A 20,574-nucleotide genomic window follows, 5' to 3' on the forward strand; every position below is an offset into this window, starting at 1 on the left:
AAAATCATCATTCTTTCTGGGTCCATACCTCAGTTATCAAGAATGGGTCAAGATAAGAGGAAGTCGGGTCCATTCCTTTCAAAGACTCTAATTGGAAGTTGTACACATCAATTCCCCTCATATTCCATTGACTAGAATTTAATCACATGGCCACACCAAGTGCAAGGAAATCTGGAAAATATAATCTTTATTCTGGGTGCCATATGACTCTTTAAAATTCAGAAATAATATATTTTTAAAATACCAAAAAAAAAAGAAAAGAAATACATCATAAAATGGCTTGGCACAGTGACTCGGCTGGGCACGGTGGCTCACATCTGTAATCCCAGCACTTTGGGAGGCCAAAGCGGGCGGATCACAAGGTCAGGAGATCGAGACCATCCTGGCTAACACGGTGAAACCCCATCCCTGTTAAAAATACAAAAAATTAGCTGGGCATGGTGGCATGCACCTATAGTCCCAGCTACTCGGGAGGCCGAGGCAGAAGAATTGCTTGAACCCGGGAGGTGGAGGCTGCAGTGAGCCAAGATTGTGCCACTGCACTCCAGCCTGGGTGACAGAGCAAGACTATGTCTCAAAAGAAAAAAAGAAAAGAAATACATCATAAATATCATAAAACATCGCTACAGGACACATACGAACACACAGACATGCATACACAAATGCTGGCAAATTAATTCTACTTTGGAGGAATTAAGTTAGTTTTCTTAGCCCAACATTTGCTTGAAATTATTATAAAAAGGAAATAAAGTTATAAAACCATAGGAATTGATTTTGCTTCAGAAGCAAAAATATGTAGTTCCTCTCCCCAAAAGTCAAAGTACTGTCAAAACTTAGCTCATTTCAGCACTGTACTTCTGCAGGCACATTCCCTGGTTACTCCTACCTCCCTGGTCACTCCAACCTATGCTAGTTCATCTTTCTCTAACACTCTTAAAAGTTCAGGTTATATTTACAGTCTTCTTCCCACCTACTCTAACCTTTCTCTCTAGATAGTTCTCTTCATCACTCATTGCTTATTTATCAGATAAAAAATAATAACAACAATGGGTAAAATTTACTGGGTGCTTACTCTGTCAGATACTGTTCTAACCCCTTTATTACAGGTATTATCTTACTTAATCTTCAAAACAACTCTATGCTGGAAGTAGTGTTGTTATCATCTCCACTACAGAAGAAGTACTAAGAGATAATTCATCCAAGGTCACACAGCCAGAAAATATGTATTTTACACAGACACAGACCTCAATGTTTTCAGAAGCTGTTCTAAAGTTTCTTTCTATAAGGCTGGAAAACTGGCACAATGGTCTCTTCTCTGTTACTTATGTAGTTTGAGTGGAATGAGACTAAACTAATAGTTTAGAGCCTGAGCACAGAGAACACAGAAAGGTGCTAGACTCTGTATTCCCTAAACACTAGCTGCAAGTAACTCCCACGACTTAAAGCAGAAGTCAGCAAACTTTATCTTTCTTTCTTTTTTCTTTTTTTTTTTTTAAGAGATAGGGTCTCACCATGTTACCCAGGTTGGTCTTGAACTACTGAACTCCTGAGTTCATGGGATCCTGCCACCTCAGCCCCACCCAAAGTGTGAAGATTTACAGAAAAAATTTGTTCTCTATTTTTTTAGAGAACAAAAGAGCCAGTTTGGATCAGGCCAGAGTTTGCCTGCCAACTCTTGATCTAGAGGCATATTTTGAGTCATGTGTAGACATAATCATGATGTAAGCACATCAATATCCAATTATGGCATTAAGTGGCTCCACTATATTCCTTAAAGAACCCACCACAATTGAATTTTGTAAAACTGTTCTTCACATAGAATAAAGACTTAAAATCTGGAAAAAACACAATATGTAACAATTACAATTAAAAAAAATCAGTTTATAAGATACTATCATGAAATTACAAACAAGTAACATCAATTTAGCATTTGCTAAAATCATATGCCTTTGACAACTTACAATATAGAAAAGACTGCATTATTTTGTTTCAAGGAATAAGATGTTCAAGATTCACATAACTTGCAACATAGAAAGTACTGCAAACTAACCTCTCTAGAAGCAAGCCTAGAAACTAGGGAACAATACCTTTCTTACCTTGCCTCTTCCTTTTGCAGTCATCTAACCTTCTGCCCCATCTCTCCCCTCATACATTAAAGATTTTAGCACCAGGCCAGGTGCCGTGGCTCAGACCTGTAATCCCAGTACTTTGGGAGGCTGAGGTGGGCAGATCATTTGAGGACAGGAGTTCGAGACCAGCCTGGCCAACATAGCAAAACCCTGTCTCTACTAAAAATACAAAAAAACTAGCCAGACATGGTGGTACATGCCGGTAATCCCAGCTACTTAGGAGGCTGAGGCATGAGAATCACTTGAACCCAGGAGGCAGAGGTTGCAATGAGCCACTGCACTCCACCCTGGGCAACAGAGTGTGACTCTGTCTCAAAAAAAAAAAAAAAAAAGAGTTTAGCACCTGACTCCCTGTCTTAAATGTTTCTCCTCCCATTATTCTTGGCAACTTCAAGAGCCACACAAATAATCTGTCCACACATTGGCCTCTAAATTCCTTGACCACCCTCTTCATACCCAAAAAATCTTTTACTCCATTTCACCTCAGCCACCAACTCTCATGGTTATATACTAATAGCTATAGTCTCTAACAAGGAATAGGAATACCTGGAAGGTGCAAAAGATTATCTACTCAAACACAGCAAGAAATTCTACTTAAATTTATTTATTTTAAAGGTATTTATTTTATTAAAGGAAATTAAAGTATACTCATATTTCATGTATGCAGTATATTAAAAATATATTGGGATATGTGCTCATTTTTGTAAACAGATATGCACATGTGATCCAAGGACACCACCAGTATCTTGTCATTAACATTAACCACATCCTCAAAATCAAGCATCTCACACTCTTCCACCTCCCATCTTTCCAGCTCCCAACCCCAACAATTCTTCAACCTCTTTAAAATCTTTCAATCATTATCCTTTTCATGCTTTCACTGACTATCCCATCTTTCACGTACTTACCTTCTCCTTTTCCAGCTTATATTCCATGGTTCATCACTAAAACCACTCCTGCACATTTGCTCTCAATTTCCCTGTCTCTCTTCCCCTCAGTTACACATTCCTAACAAAATCCAATCCTGGTCAAATCCAACTCTATCTATTCCATGCCTGCACCAAAGCACTGAACACAGTTGGATTAAAATATGCAAACTTGCTGGTTGCATTCACTTAAAATTTATAATCACAAAGTTAAGAAGGTCATCGCTACTACCCAGCAATCCCCCTACATTTCCCTAGTCAATTCATTCTCACTTTGAAAACTTCATACCTCATCTCCTCAGTTCTTCAACAACTGTCACCTCCCTCCCAGCAGATGATTTCTTATATCATTTCCCTAAGAAAACAGAATGTCCACATCCTTCCCAACCAAATCTACCAACCTATCTGCTTCTCTACCCATGTACCCTGCTTCTCCCCTTGTAACAATGAATGGTCCCTGCTTCTACCTAAGTTCAACCTTTCCACTTGTGTTCTGGATCCTTTTCTCTTTCTCTCACTCAAAGACTTTTCTGTCCTAAGGTTACCTCCTATCCCACCACATCATCCATTTTTCCTTCTCTACCAATCATTTCCACCAGCATTTACACATGTTGCAGTATCTGCCAAGCAAAAAATGTACCTTAAACCCTTGTCTCTCTCCAAGTATTACCTAGTTCTCTGCTTTGTAGCAAAATACTCCAAAAAAATCATCATACTCACTGTAATCACTTCCTTTCCTCTAAGCCAACTTAATCAAGCCTTCATCTCCACCACTCCATTGAACCATTCCTCAAAATCATTAGTTCTTTCCATCTTGCCAAATCCAATGGTCACCTTGCTAAACCTCTCAACAGTATTTGACACAGCCAAATACTCCCTTAATACACTTTTTGCAGTTGGTTTCTTAGAAAACACGCTCTCCCAATTTTCCTATCTCACTACTGCTTGTTTCCTGTCTCCTTTGTTGGCTCCTCCTCTCCTTCCTCACCTCTATATGCTGAAGTGCCTCAAGGCTCAGTCTTCAATCCTCTTCTCAATCTGTATTAATGCATAGGAAATCTCCTATCGCCCCATGATTATAACTACTACTTACATACTAAGATGATCCAGCCTCTGAGTTTGAGACTTTTATAATTAACTGCTTAACTAAGATCTCCATCTGGATGTCCCAAACGAAAAGCAAACAGAATTCTTGATTTCTCCCTCACACCAAACCTTTTCCTCCCCAAGTGTTCCCCTATCCCTTCAATTAATATTACATTCACCTGGTTGCTCAGGCCAAAAACCTATAGTCATTATTGATTGTCTCTTACTTTACATCATATCTAATCCATCAGTAAATCCTGCTAACTATATCTTTAAAAAAATTTATTATCCAGCTACATGGGTACATAAAATTGTCAAAACTCACTGAACTGTACACTTAAAATGGATGCATTTTACTATATGCAAGTGTAAATTATACCTCAATAAAGTGTGGTGGTGCTGAGTGTGTGTGAGGGTATGTGTGTGTTACTTACATATGTCTGACCATTTCTCACCTACTACTCTGCTGTTTGAATTACTGCAACAGCCTATTAGCTGGTATCCCTGCTTCCACTTTTACTCATGACAGTCCATATCCCACAAAACACACCAAGTTTGTTTCTAATTAATGCTTTTTTCTGTTCTTTGTAAAATTTATTTCAAAAGTAGGTTATTTACATCAAGGCTCATGTATCTCTATATCACTCCATGGTCAACAGAGAAATGCTTGCTTAAGCCACCCAAAGAAGTGGATCTGAAATTAATACTTCTTAATGTAATTTGGTCTTCATAAATTCAACTTAACACTGAAAGTGCATGTAGTCTTCTTAGTGTCTAATTGGAAGACTAAGCTGGGATCAGTTACACATAGCCTGGAACATCAGATTAAAGAGTTTATATTTTATCTAACAGGTCAATGTCACAAACTTAAACACTAAGAAAAACTACTTTTTTTTTACCTTTCAAATCCTGGGGTCACAAGGTTGGCAAAGATGTGTGAAATAATGAACAAAAAGAAGAGTTACTTTCAGGGATATATCTTCACCTTTTTGTACCTCTAGAGTTTTGAACCATGTGATTGTACTGCCTATTTAAAATATAAATTATAATTAAAATTATATTTTAAAATAAGGAAAAGGAATTCTTATATGACATAGAAAAATAAGAAACTAAAATAAATACATGACTTTTTGGGAAAAGTTTATGGCACTTTGAATATTTTTAGTCCTCCCACCACAACTAAGAATTAGATGGAAGAAATATAAATACAAATATAAAATATGTTCATATATATACATACAAAATATAATACGTATTCATACATAATGATTCATGTCATATATTAGAGAGCTTTTACCAGAATTTAATTTGCAACATAGTTAAATTATCATCATAACCCCAACTTGCCAAATTTCATACAGTTTCCTTAAACACCTGTAAAGCCTTTGAGAACTCACATAGTAAAGATTTCTCTCAGAAATCTAAAAGCCTACAGATGATAAAAGAACAGAACAGAAAGTAAACTGAGAAATGACAGTATAGTCTCTTTCAAACTCATCTCCAGAGGCCAGTCTTACTACTTGCCAACAGCTACATCATTTAATAATTAAATGACATAAGGACAACAAGAAGAGTAGGGGGTATAAACCCCTATCATCTCCAAATTTGCTAAAGCCCCTTCATGTGGCAATCAAGGAATGATGATGCATAGGCCCTCCCTGGTATACTGTCCCTCTCTCAAATGAAAAAAAGACATTCTCATTTTTGTTCCTGATCTAAGTTCTAGTGGTTCTAAAACTGGTATAAATAATTCTGGTATTAAGTTCTAGATGTAAGTTCTAGAACCACTAGACAATACAAGAAGTATTGGGGGTACTAAGTATTAAGTACCCCCAATACTTCTAGGAGAACATCCGAATCCTTCTGGTATTAAGTCCAGATGCTATCATAAGACCTGATTTAATAGGGACACCATAATGGCCATCCCTAAAAGTAATCAAGCCATTTATTCAACTGCAATCAAGCTAAATTTTCGCTGTAGCTTTTACCTTTAGACACATTAGCAATAACTTAAATTGTTATTTAAAAATTAATAACTTAAAAGCTCTAGGGAAATAAAATTCCAGGAAGGCTGCAAACTGTGAGGAAGAAACTGATTTTCTAACTGAGGAATCACCTGATAATGTTCTATTTCCCTTAAGAAAAAGATTAAAATTTAACCATCTTAACGCTGATGCTCCCAGTATACTGCCAAGTTAAGAAACACCTATAATCACGACCTTCTCCAGCTTGGTCAAATACATCCAAATTTCCAACACAAAAGCTTGGATGTCAATCTAGCCCTTTTCTTCTCCCTCATCCCCATCTTGCTCAGATCCCCAACTGAAATGACCACCAAATCCTACCCATTTTGTGTTCTGAGTGTTCCTCCAGTTAATTCTCTCCATTCCCTTTGCCACTGCCTAGTCCTAACCTTTTGTCTCCCCTTATTTATTAAAACAGCTACCCTAATATTGCTGCTTCCAGTCACCTTTTCACTATGATCCTCAGTCTACACTGTTGTCCTGGTGATTTTCCAATAGCAAACCTAATGTCTCTTCCGCTCATAATCTTTTACTATGTTCCTATCACCTACAGAATAATCCCCAAATCATTTATTAACAGCACATAACTTTACATGCTTTCAGTCCTGCCTGACTCTCAAACCTCATATCTCACTGCATGCCCCCCAATCCTACACTTTAAACCCCATTAATATCAAACTATACTACTTGAATTTCCAGCACATCCCATGCTAGGTAAGCCTCCCATGTTTCTGCATAGGTTGTTGCTTCAGTCTAGAATGTCTTTTACTTCTTCTCCCTTGGCTTCCTGGACAACAACTATGAATCTTTCAAAACCCAGCTCAGATCCCAGGAAGCCATCCCAACAACTCATCCTCTACCCTTAAAGAATTGTTTTTCCCTCTGCGACCTCTGTACATAATAATGGCATCTATTAGGCACTATGTCCCTGACACTGTTCCAAGCATTTTATATGTATTAACTCATTTAATCTTCACAATTACCCTCCCCATGAAGTGGCACCATTATGACCTTTATGGATATGGAAACTTGAATCACGGAGAAGTTAAATAACCCGTCCTCAAAGATACTCAACTGCATGGAGACAGATTAAAATCCTTATGTCATACATATTTATATTATTGCATCTCTCACGGTGAATTTATTCATGTGACTCTCCTTATACTGGACTGCACACTCCTTGAGGACAGGGATTATGTTGTATTCTACTCTAAATCCACAGTACCTGGTATAAAGTAGGTAATGAGTGCATGCATTTCTCAAACTGATTTTAAAATAATATTCCTAATAAGTTGAAGAGAAAAGCATTCAGAAACTAGTTCCAAATAAATATTCAAATATAAGAGTTCTAGAATAAAGCAAGCTATTTTTTTAATCTAATAAAATGGATGTTAAAAAGAAAAATTATTACAGACCTGAATTACAGTCCTTCTGGACAAAGAAATGGACTTATTTTGCAGTAAGTCCATTACTGCTTAATCACTGCAGTAAATCGAGACCCAAACGACCATTTGCTTAAAATTAACTTTTTTATCTCACTAAATAAAAAATTTTTGTTGTTTATCATTCAGGGCAATGGAAAGAAAGCCCTATATTTACTCTTCTCAAGTGGAAAAAAGCCAATCACAGACCAGCACTACTAATTGCTTCCTTAAATCTGGCCAAGAAATGTATCCCATTAGGCAATTAAAATAAAATACAGTTGCCTGAGTAAGCATTTAACAAAAGAATTTCTAAGGTTTTGTGGATGGCATTCCATTAATCAAATAATGAAAAATTCTTTATCCTAAGCAAGGAAAAATGAAAAAACAAAAATAGATTACCATCACCCCACAAGAATATAGACTTCTATATTAAAACTCTATTAAATCATATGCCTGTTATATTAAAATATACGGATTAATGCTCACAATATTTCAGTAGCCATTCTTTGTCTCCTTAAAATTACAAAAATCAAAGTTATTTTAACACTAATGATGAATAACCTCAAAACTAAATCTATTGTATTTAGTGTGCTCTCACAGTTACAGTCCTCTGAGCCATACTGAAGCGCAGTAATTAAAATCCACAGGGATGGTACTAGCAGCAACAGTGCACAGCACAGTACTTGTTAGAGTTATCTGCACCCCACCCAGCTTCTACACACTAGTGCACTATAGAAAGGTAAATATACTATCAGAAGACCCAGAGTTTAGGCCACAGTATGCTTAGGCCACAGCACAGCAAAATCTACCTCCAGGTACATCTTACCATTTCTTCGTACACTCAACCATGAGCTCCTGGTAGGAGGCCACAAACTGGAACTTGGATGCATGTTTTCCCACACGCTGCAGTCTCTTCCAAACTGAAGCCATGATGATCAGTCAAGACACTGGAGCAGTTCTGGGTTAGCAATACAGCAGCTTTAATAATGCAGAGGGTCCAAAGCAAAGGAACTTTGCATGTATGTCTTTTAAAAACTCAACTATAACTCGAAATGATGCTTGGGGTCCATAAGTCTTCTCCCTGTTTCACAGGGTAAATCCCATCTTAGATGAATGGCCCAGTCAAGAACACTATGATATACGTGACAGGATGAGTGGGAAGGGGTTCCCTCATGGAGACATCACCATGCCACCTCAGGGGCTATATGATGTGTATTCTGGAGGGCTGAAAAGCAAAACAAAGACAAAAAGAGAAAGAATATGAGGAGAGAATCATGAGAAATGACTAACCACCCATGTTAAATAACGCTGCAAAAGACCATCCCAGTTCTCTGCATGTCTTTTAAACAATGAAACAAAACACCGACCTCAAAAGCCAGTAACATCAAGGATGCAAGACACCAAGGAAGAAATTACAATTCACACCGAAGACGTGGAGCGACACATCAGGTAGTCAGCACCAACAACAATCCAGAGAGACGGTAACTCGGGGCCCTACCTCCCCCTGTTAGCATCACTGAAGGGCGAGCAGAGCGGGAAAGTCTAGGGATGCTGTTTAATGTCCACCGCCAGAAAGAGGGAGAAGTGGAGTATTTTTTAATAAACTTTGTTTTTCAGTCGATAATTAATAGCCTCAAGTCCGACAATATGTGCTTGGAACAAATTAGGGAGCCAGGAGGAATGCTATTTTTCAGTCGGAGGGAGGAAATGGATGGGGAACGAGGAGTGGAGGGAAATCTCCAGGCAGAGAGAGGGCAATGTCCCGGCTCCAGGCCACTTGGGCTCCTTCGCTGCCAACCGGAGGGAAATGGAAACTCCTGCCTGGGCGTGAAGCAATGACCAGCGGGGCAAGTGGACTGTGCAGGGTGCGGTGCCTCCCTCCCCCATCCTCAGGGAAACAGTCCGCCGGAGCCCAGTCTCCTCACGCACGGAGCCCAGACCCCTGCCCCCCAGCGGAGACAGGCGGTGGCTCGTCCGCGGTCCCTGTCACCCAGGCGATACCAGAAGACCCCAGCCCGGACCCCGAGCCCCGGCCCCGCCGCTCGTCCACTCCCGCCCCCTCCTCACACCTCTAATCCCGCTGTCGGGCTGAGTCTGGCCCCGTTCCCTTCTCATAGCCGCTCCTCCGTCGCCGCCGCAGCAGCAGCCGCCGCCGCCACCGAGTCCTCCATCCCCGCCGGAGCCACATGGAACAGCCAAGCCAGCCACGGCGCTCGCGGTAGCCGGGATCTGCAGCCCCTCAGGCGGACGGCGCCCCTCACGCCCACCCCCTCCCTGACAGATCGCCCCGCGACCGTCCCCCACCCTACCAAGCCCTGCCAGAGCCACTGCTCAGCGCCCAGCACCCCCTCCCCCGCCTTTCTCCTCCGCCACCATCATCATTACCTCCCCCGCCGCACCTCTCACACTAACCCTACCCACGGCAGCTCAACCTCCACCGCCCCGCCGCCATTGGCCAGGCCCCGCGCGTGCCCCGCCCACCTCGGCGGCCGGGTCTTACAGCGGCTGGGGCACCTCATTGGTAGAACTGCCTGCCCATCACAGGGGCTCCACCTTCCCCTTGCTCGGGAGGTGGTTTTTCCCCGAAGCCGGAATGCGACGGACAGGCTACCTTTTTTTTAAAAAAAAAGAAGGAACCGACTAAGGACGATCCCGCCCGTTCTTCTGATTGGCTTGGAGAGGGAAGCGATAGGCGGGAGGAATAGGGAGTGTTTATAGTGAACTGCAAGGTGATTGCAGAAGGTGGCTGTCCGTCAAAGGCGCCGCTGGTGCGGGGCTGGGTTTCTGGCCCCTAAGGGTGATTGCAGACCTAGAGATTGGCTTCGCTGCAGCTGTGGGCAGTGCAGCTGCCTGTGGGTTTCTCTCCTGTTCTCATCTCCGCCAGGACCTGGGCGCGCCCTCTCCTCCGCCACTGGCAACTAGGGTTTTTGCGCATAGCCTTTATTTCACCAGTTCCTCCTGGGATCTTACCTGACAACCTGAAGTAATGACCCTGTCAGGCACCCCCCGACACCCCGGCCGCTCCCCGCCCAACATAGAGTCAACTGGTCTTCAATGGGATTGAATCAGCTGAGCTAGACACAAAATGTGTACAGTACAATTTCTTATTGTTCAGAGTCTTCAACATTTCTTTGAATCTTGGTTTCCTCTTCGCTGTCGGACTCTTTTGCCCCTAGTGAGAACTGTAGATGGATTTGGGAACAGCTAGCATACAAAAAGGGTGGTCAAAGGCAAAAAGGAGGAGGCAGAGTGAGGGCAGGGACACTCAATCTTGTTAAAAGAGCCAAGGGCCCTTTTGAGAATATGAAAGCTACAGATACTTTCTCAAGGGGGAAAAAGTGTTCTGTCTCAAAACACAAAAAATTGTTTTCAGTTTTAGGTGGTTCACAGACCCCTGGTGTGGAGAAAGAGGACAAAGAATGAAACTTCAGGGGAATCCTAGCATTTAAGGAATAAACAGAGTAAAATGGGAAAGAGACTGAGAAGGAATAATCAGAGAAGTAGGCGCATCAGCAAGCTATGGGCAGACAGTTTGGAAAAAAAAGAGAGGCAAGCTAACATAAAAAGAAAGCAAGCGGGATGGGTTCTGGAAACAAGGATCATTCAATCTTCCGAAGGTTGGAAAGCAGGGTGCATGGACAAAGTAGCTTGAAAGGTGTTAGGGTCTAGGGAGGATTCTTTCAGGGACAGGAAGAGAGAGCAGTGATGGGTGAGAATTGAGTCCATCTGTAGACATTGGGGGCCAAGACAAAGTGGAGAGACATGTTGAAGAATCAAGAGAGATGGGGAGACAGATGTAAGGCTTGAATCCAGTATCTAATTCAATTTCCAGTTTCAATAAAGAAAATGATCTAATAATACAAGAGCACAGTGTGCATTTTACAGAAAACAGCATAGTTATTGCTTATTTTGCTAGTCAATTCTAAAATGTTAAGATAATCGTAATAATCATATTGATTCTTATTTTCTATTAAGAGTTCTCTGATGTCCTTCCTGAGTGGTTTACGAAGTCACTACAACCTACAGCCATTATGATCTCATATAATAATATATTCTGCATCTTTAGTAGGCTTTAAGTGTGTGGAGTTTTTTAATGGCTTATTTGTAGAAATGGTCATAAATTATTTTCATCCAAGTTACCCTTCAGAAACAATCCACATGATGATCAGAAGGTTTTTGCACCCTATTTATTACTGTTCTTTGGAAGTTCTCAAACTTTCTCATGTGGTCATTCTGGTTTCTTTTAACATGCTTCCCTTACTCCAAAGGGAGAGGGGGAAGAGAGAAAAAATAGAGAGACTGACTTTATTGTAAAGAAATTCCCTTAAAAGTAATAAGTTTTAAATGGTGTCTTAAAAAAAAATAAAGGAGTAGGATCCCTAGGGAATCTTCCTCAAGTTGTGGAAAATTTCAAGAGACTGATAGTTTCTTATGACAGCTCTTCTTTTTAGGGGAAATATTTGTCTTGGATGTAAACTCTTATTTTTCCTTCTAGACACCAAGGTAGCTAAGAAGAGATCAAAGTTAGAATCGTTTACTAAATGAGTGAAGGAATTAAGAACAGCTCTTGACCCTGTTCTGCCACTGACCTCATGTTCATAGGCTGTCTCCTGGAGGCCCTACAGAGCAGCTACTTCTTCCCCCTATAACATTTTAAAAAACAACCTGTATACTAACTAAATTTATTGAAGAATATTAAATATAGAATATGTTCAGCTCTTTTGGCCTGTTTTGCTGATAGTTATTGAATACCGAGTATTCAATAACTTTTTTTTTTCTTGAGACGGGGTTTCTGTCTGTCACTCAGGCTGGAGTGCAGCCTCACTCTCCCAGGCTCAAGCAGTCCTCCCACCTCAACCTCCCGAGTAGCTGGGACTACAGTCGCATGCTACCACGACTGGCTATTTTTTTTTTTTTTAAGGAGCAAGTCTATTAACTGATAGGCTAATTTTTCATACTTTTTGTAGAGACAGGGTTTCACCACGTTGCCCAGGCTGAACTCCTGAGGTCAAGTGATCTGCCTGCCTCAGCCTTCCAAAGTGCTGGGATTGCAGGCATGAGCCACTGCTTCCAGCCTGATCATATTAAATATTACCAATAGTACATAAAAGTTACAGTCCCTGTTCTTAAAGACTTTCAGGAACATGTTCGGTGTGTACACAAGAAAGTAACACGAGTTACTTAACCTCTCTGAGTCCCAGCTTCTTAAAGCATGATCCTGTAAAACATAATCATGCCTACCTTTCTGGGATGTTGAGAAAATGGAAGATATGTACATAAAGTATCTGGCACATAGTAAACAGTCAAATGGTAACTAGTAGCATATGCTATTGTGTTTGGTAGCAAACATAAACAAGACAGAAAAGAACAAAACAGACCTTCAAGAATACTTGGGCAATACTTAGTGCCAAACATCGCTACCTCAAGGACTAAAGAGTCTTAAAGAGTACATTCAATATTATTTATCTCCCATTAATTCAATTGGTACCAAGACTGGAACAGCAATAATTTAGGTGGACTCAGGATTTTATAATAATTACTAAGAATCCACTTATCCTCAATCCTCATGACAACTCCTTATGTCATATATTAGCTGAGAACTTTCGGCATGCTAGAAGTTACCCTTTTCTTAAGGTCCCATTTCCCCTACCAACCAACAGGTACCTCCTACTCACCCTCCCACTTCCAGGATTGCCCACTGTGTCTGCCCCCTTCTAATTCCCTATTTACTCGGATCTTGATTTATCGTCTCCCTCTGTCCCAGGTTTAATGCAAGTTACATTAATTATCCTGTCCGTTTGACCCAGGTTGTTGACTGCAAAATGTTTTACTTAACAGAAGATGCAACATTTAAAATAATTTAAAATTTGCCTTTAAATATCATCAAGCTTAAAATGAAGATAGAATACAAAGAAATAAGTGGAAAATGGCATCCAAAAACTTTAAATCTTCTCTGCCATGACAATTTTGAAAATGACAGAAATTATTTTCAGTGAAACAGCTTTTCTAGTCACTGCCTCAGAAACTCCCCAAATGGAGATTCAAGACTATGAAATGCAACCATAGGCTTGAATTACTATTATCTTTCCTGGTGATAAAATTCTTATCTTTGGGTTTTACAGTTATTGCAGTAAAAATTGTCAGAGGTATTATTGCAGGATTTAACCACTAATGGAATTTATCTGTGCCGTATTCCTAGTAATAAGATTTGCTCCCAATAATAACACTGTAGGTTTTTGTATTTTCTTTTCCAGTTACCATAGTGGTTATACTATACACAACAATATTACTGCAATTTTTAACTGCTAATGAAATTGTTTTAAACCCACAGCAGACAAATTTACTTCCAACAATCCTATAGCAATTTTTATGTCCTTAAAATCTCACTGTGGCAGGCCAATACTTTTAAAATTTTAACTGATGGTTTCTGTAGTAGTTGTTTTTCCAAGTGTTAAATATTTCCTTTCCTGCTATGGCTTTTCTCCTCTTATACCCCACCCCAAGATCCTCAGCATTGCACTCACCCTCATTTAGGCCGGTCTTTGCTCATTGTTACAGCAAAGGAATATAACAGAATGTAGAAAAACAAAAAATTTTTTATTGGTTTTTGAGTTTCAAAAGCCTAACCTGTTGAGGAATAATGAAATGGAATCCTGTTAGAGACCTGCACTGTTCGCCTCTAACCACATGTGACTATTGAATACTTGAAATGTGGCTAGTCCCAATTGAGATGTGCTATAAGTATAAAATATATACTGATTTCAGACTTAGTATGCAAAAAAGATTAATACATTAATAATATTTATATTGATTACATATTGAAATAATATTTTGGCTATATTGGGTTTATTAAATAAAAGACAGTAAAATTAATTTTACCTGTTCCTTTACTCTTTTTTAATGCAGCTACTGGAAAAATGTAAATTATATATATGCCTCACATTATATTCCTATTGGACAGTGCTGTTACAGACAATAGTAAAGCTTCCTTTCCCAAAGATGAGAAATGAGTTTCCTGGGCTGGAAGGGAAAAACAGAACTTGGAGGGGATGTAATGAGAGCTGGATGTTAGTGGATTTCTGAGAGCAGGACCTAATCCCACCCTATTCTGGCACAAACTTGGGAGAAGGCAGCTGAAATGATAGGATCTATCTATGGTATCTGAGAGCTAATAGAAATATTTTTCTCCTTATTAGAGTCCTGGGGAGGTGGCAAGACCCTTAAGAGAAGAAAAAACTGGGTTGTTATCTAGGCCAGCCAAGATTTTGGAGTGGCACAGTCCAGTAGAACTTTCTATGATGAATATCTACATGGCTGTCCAATGGAGTAGCCATAAGCCACTTGGAACTACTGGACATGCAAAATGTGGCTAGTGTCACTGAAGAAGTTGAGTTTTAATATTATTTAATTTTAATTTATTTATTGGCTACATGTGGCTGGTAGCTACCATAATGGACAGTGCAAACTTACATAGTACTGTGGAGGTTCTGGATGCCCAACACAATTTCCAGACACCCAGAGGGGTACAGAGGCACTGCACAGCCACCAGACCAAAAGAGTCCTTGCTGATGATCCAAAATCAACCCAGCAACAATCCATGGAGCTGGCTGCTAATGAAGACGAATATTAGAACTCTAAGAGGAGCCAGCATAGTAGATGAGAAGCAAGGATTAAATGCCCCATACCCTTGCCTCAACATAGTGATGCTGTGTAAGCCCCCTCAATTGAGATGCAGTTCCTGCCAAATTGACTATGATTAAGTGTTTGCCACCCCTTGTGAAATCAGAGCTTGAAATAGAAATTAGGTTGAGTAATGGGAAAATAAAACTGTGTTTCTTGCCAACCTGAATTTCTTTAGATTGAGATTTATGCCTGTTATATAACCTTAAATAATAACTCTTAATAAAATAATTTAAAACCTATGTTTATTCTCTTAAAAGGTGGCCTTTTTTTTTTTTTACTCTATCATTATAGGACCCAAGTTCTTTGGTTGACATAAAAGCTTAGAAAAGCTGCATTAGAAAACCATCTTTCAATTAGGAACAGTATTCTTTGGTGAAATTGCTTCTGTTGCAGTTACCCATGAACGAATATTTGAAGTTAGTCATAATGAAGCTTTGCACATTGAACCTAAGATTGCACTAATTCTAGGACCTCAGTTGTATACTAAAAATACAATTTTGTCCAGCTCCACAGCATCTAGAAAAGACCAACATGGGCTTGGTTGCTAGAGGCAGAGGAGCATTCTTGACTTCCTTGAAACTCAGGTAGAGACTGAAGCAAATCTACAGATTCTATCCACTGGTGATTCGTCAGGACTAACTTCTGTTGTTAATCTGGAGCAACATAGTGAATGACTAGAAGCTTAGAAATCTTTATATTGCAGGCAACAATGATATTCAAAATGTGGACATTCAGTGTGTTAACAACATGGCATAGGCATTGATCAGTTAGAATGGATGACAACTGTAAACGTTGGCCTAGTTGTCCCTTTGTGGACTAACTAAATACCAGCCCTAACTCTAGAGTGCCCTTGCTGGTCTATAGCATCCTCTCAATCTAACCCTTCTAACTACTTAAGATACTTTCATGATGGTGAAGTCCCAGTCCACAAATGTGTATGTCAAGGTAAAAGCAGCTAGCTGAGATAATTTACATATTGCAAATAAGTGGGCCATTACTGGGATTATAGCAGCAAAGATTTGAGTTGGAATTAAGACCCCAGCTGAGAAAGTCATTGCTAAATTCAATAAATTCATCTCCTATAAAATCAGCAGGGATTCTTGACCAAGACTTACTGGTCATTTCCCATGAAATGTTAAGAGCCTTTGGCAAATTATAAGGGGTAGACTGACCTTTGCTTCACTTCTGTGTTTTCAAAAACTGGAAAAAAAATCCAGGTAACCAGACACAGCATCCAGCCAGTGTTTTCCTCTGAATAATTCATAGATGATTATATTTGTATGAGCAAGATAATATAATTAATATCATTCTGAAATAATAAGGCTAGACAGGAAAGGCAAAGAAAAGCTGGTAGAAATTCATAATCTTGGAGGGCATTGACTACAACCCTTGTGGTGTAAAGTCAAAGCACTTCCATCCCATACAGTACAAAGAACACACACACAAAAAGCAAAATTTCAAAGCAAGCTGAAAGCAGGCAAAACTCCACTTACCAGGGCACTGGGCATGAGCCAAGGGAAAGTAGCCCTGTTGCTGAAGCTTGTCCCAGATGAGTAGAGCTGGAAAATAAACCCAGCTTTCAAAGGGCAGGATTAACTCATGCACAGTTTGGGCAATCTTCTGGGCAGGGCAAGATAGAGAAAAATTCCAGGGCAAGGGCAATAACATGAGAGCCAGAGAGAGCTGCAATATTGTTCCAGGCCTCTCTTTTCACAGCAAGTCACCCAATTAGTGACTGGGCTTACAGTGATCAGAACGTAGCCTGGGAAGCAAAGATGACTTTGTGAGAGCTGCTGGATATTTCTTCATATTCTGTCACAACTTTTGGATGCTATTTTAAAATATTCCCAATAATGCATCATTGATCTCTTTCTCCAAGAAAAGAAATTCAAGTGTTGAGCAAGTCAGGTTTTTGTGCCATAGTTCAATCTTCCGAAGAAATCCTGCTATCTTTAAAATTTTAAAAATCACAATATTTTATCCCTGAAATAAGTTGAGTCTATTTTAGATATTGAACATAGTATTGAGTTACCTATATTGAGAGAGCCCCTTGAAACAACTGTCTTGCATTATCAGTGTCCCATTTCTCATTTCAAAAATGTGTGAGCACCTGCTAACCAGCATACTTCAGTGTGGAAAAGGAGAGTGTTATACTTGTGCATGTTTCTTCACATAACACATGCTAAAAAGAGCATATTTAAAGGTCACAACTTGATTATATTTGAAATATTCACTCTTTTCTTGAACAATTAAAGCAAGAATAGGAGGCATATTGTTAACTGTTCAACTTCTCTTATTCTTGTAATAACACTCTTTCTAGCTATTCACAAAACTACCTTGTGCCAATCAGTTTGTTTGCCATGTGTCTTGTCCAGCCTACAGCTGAACAAGATAACAATTACCAAAATCCTGCAGTGACTTGTCAGTGATAAAAAGACCAACTTGTTGAGTACTTCTCTCTAACACATATAGTGCTGTAACATGAAATTGCTGCACAGCGTGTATAATGGGACCTGGTCTTCAACATTGTATGCCATGGATGTTTGCAATGCCCAAGAATGTTACCGGATCAGTTTTGCCAATAGTTCATTCTGTTTTCTCTTATTACTTTCCCTTAATAATATCTTATTAACTTTCAGTTGACTTTGCAAGTTCTAAGGCAACAGGTTCAAGAGTACAACTTTGAATGATAGCTTTTTCATTTTGATTTTCTTTGATGATATTTTTAGTGAAAAATCTGTTAATTTATTAAGAAATATTCAGTGAATAATTATTAAGGTCAAGGCATTGTGGTAGGTATTGGGAATGCAGCACATAAAAAAGACAAAATCCCTGTCCTCCTGGAGCTCATATTTCTCTTCTATTAGAAGTCATTGTTTAGTATTTCCCTTAGAAAATTTCAGTTGATGAGAGGTGACCGTGCTTTGTTTAACAATGACAAAAAACTTGAGAAAAGTGTTATAAAAGACAATGTGCTGGGGACTAACATAAAAGGATCACCCACTCAATAAAATCCAATTATCAGATATGTATTATTGTACTTCCAGCTCTTTCCTTTTGTTGTGGCTGCTTGTGCAAAGTCACATAGAGACTTGTCAGAACACATACAAATTTATAATCTATATTTGCACTGGAGTCCTGTTTACAATTTATGTTTTTAAAATTTGAATTGTAGTATTTACATTATTATTTTTATGATTTACTGAATAGAGACATTGATTTTTTTAAGTTATGTCTATAAGGCAACATGATTGTAACTACAAATATGCAAAATTAACACATGCCGAAATTGAAATTACATTGTCTGAGAGAAATGATCTGCAACCTGTTAAACATCAGCCAAAACAATCTGATTAACATATTCCCTTGAGCTCACATGCAACTTTCAAGAGTGTAATGGTCATTAAGAATGTGACAGTTTTAACCAACACACCCATCCTATTTAATTTCCCTTTTCACTCCTTAAATTATCAAAAAATTTAAAAAAGAAAACAAAGGCCTATTTTCACTGTCTTTTCCTCAGAAATATTTTAGCTTCTTCCTAGATATCCTTAGAGATAGAATAATTAAAGGTTGTTTTTTGTCTTGTATGTGTTCTGTGATTTTTTTAAATGTTAAAAAAGAAAAAAGGTCAGGCGTGGTGGCTCACGCCTGTAATCCCAGCATTTTGGCAGGCCAAGGAGGGTGGAAGACGAGGTCAAGAGATGAAGACCATCCTGGCTAACACAGTGAAACCCCGTCTCTACTAAAAATACAAAAAAAAATTAGCCGGGCCTGGTGGCTGGCGCCTGTAGTCCCAGCTACTTGGCAGGCTGAGGCAGGAGAATGGCATGAACCCGGGAGGCGGAGCTTGCAGTGAGCCGAGATAGCGCCACTGCACTCCAGCCTGGGCAACACAGTGAGACTCCGTCTCAAAAAAAAAAAAAGAAAAAAGAAAAAAAAGAAAAGAAAAGAAAAAGAAAAAAGAGAAGAAAAAGGAAAAGAAAAAAAAAAGCTGGGCATGGTAGCTCACCCCTGTTATCCTAGCATTTTGGGAGGCCAAGGTGGGTAGATCACCTGAGCTCAGGAGTTCAAGACCAGCCTGGCCAACACAGTGAAACCCTGTCTCTATTAAAAATACAAAAATTAGCCAGGTGTGGTGGTGAGCGCCTGCAATCCCAGCTACTTGGGAGGCTGAGACAGGAGAATTGCTTGAACCTGGGAGGAAGAGGCTGCAGTGAGCCAAGACCGTGCCACTGTACTCCAGCCTGGGTGACAGAGTGAGACTCTGTCTCAAAAAGCAAAGAAAGAAAGAAAGAAAGAGAGAGAGAGAGAGAGAGAAAGGAAGGGAGGGAGGGAGGGAAACTTCAAAGAGATTACACAAACAGCTTTATGTTAATGTAAAAATTATGTGATACGTTTTCTTTTTTAATTTCCTTTGTATTTTTTTTACAATAAAAAATAATGATTAGGCTGGTCATGGTGGCTCATGCCTGTAATCCCAGCACTTTGGGAGGCTGAGGCAGGAGGATCACTTAAGCTCAGGAGTTTGAGACAAGCCTGAGCAACGTGTCAAAACCCTGTCTCTACAAAAAATACAAAAATTAGCTGGGTGCGGTGGCACACGCCTGTGGTCCCAGCTACTTGGAAGGCTGGGGTGGGAGAATCACTTGAGCCTGGGAGGTTGAGGCTGCAGTAAGTGGTGACTGCACCACTGCACTCCAGCCTGGGAGACGGAGTGAGACTCTGTTTCAAAAATAAATAAAAATAATAAGGATTAAACGTGTATAATTGTAGTTTTAGATCAAAGATATTGTATAAGCCATCATTCCATAATCTTTAAAATGTTCTCTCGCTATCTAAAAGCTTTCCATCTATAGTTTCTGATTATAAATCATATCTAATTGACAAAAATGGAAACTCTCCCTCAAATAAATCAATTACTGGTTCATCTAATGTGTTCTGATTCTGGATCTATTCTGCCCATTGATACACTCCAGTTGAGAGATTAAAGAATCTTCTTTCACAAAATGTTTTATTTCTAGGAATGTCTTCTGAATTTTGTAACATAAACAGAAGGATGAGTTTTCACTGACCTTTCATTGACTTTTTTTTTCTCTTTTTGAGACAGAGTCTCGCTCTGTCATCCGGAGTAGAGTGCAGTGGTGTGATCATGGCTCACTGCAGCCTCGACCTCCTGGTCTCAAGTAATTCTCCCACCTCAGCCTCCCGAGTAGTTGGGACCACAGGCACACAGCACCATGCCCACCTAATTTTTGTATTTTTTTGGTAGAAATGGAGTTTTGCCAATGTTGCCAGGTCT

The 20,574-nt window shown here is 39.6% G+C and overlaps 1 protein-coding gene across 34 annotated transcripts in view; it reads right to left on the minus strand.

Moving 5' to 3' along the window:
- EHBP1 (EH domain binding protein 1) overlaps window positions 1–20,574 on the minus strand; it is a 369,744-nt gene that overhangs the window by 327,862 nt on the left and 21,308 nt on the right. For 7 of the 34 annotated variants that reach the window (XM_055108340.3, XM_055108339.3, XM_055108335.3 and 4 more), the window contains exons 1-2: window positions 9,975–10,092; window positions 8,416–8,814 (exon numbers count right to left, since the gene is read on the minus strand). In XM_055108340.3, coding sequence (XP_054964315.1) covers window positions 8,416–8,519 — 104 coding nt within the window. In that variant the 5' untranslated portion in view covers window positions 8,520–8,814; window positions 9,975–10,092. Of the gene's footprint in view, window positions 1–8,415; window positions 8,815–9,658; window positions 10,093–20,574 lie in introns of those variants that run through there. The other 27 variants (XM_055108336.2, XM_055108346.2, XM_055108338.2 and 24 more) reach the window with 16 other exon arrangements.

The sequence above is a fragment of the Pan paniscus genome, chromosome 12 (genome assembly GCF_029289425.2).
Source record: "Pan paniscus chromosome 12, NHGRI_mPanPan1-v2.0_pri, whole genome shotgun sequence".
Lineage (NCBI taxonomy): Eukaryota > Metazoa > Chordata > Mammalia > Primates > Hominidae > Pan > Pan paniscus.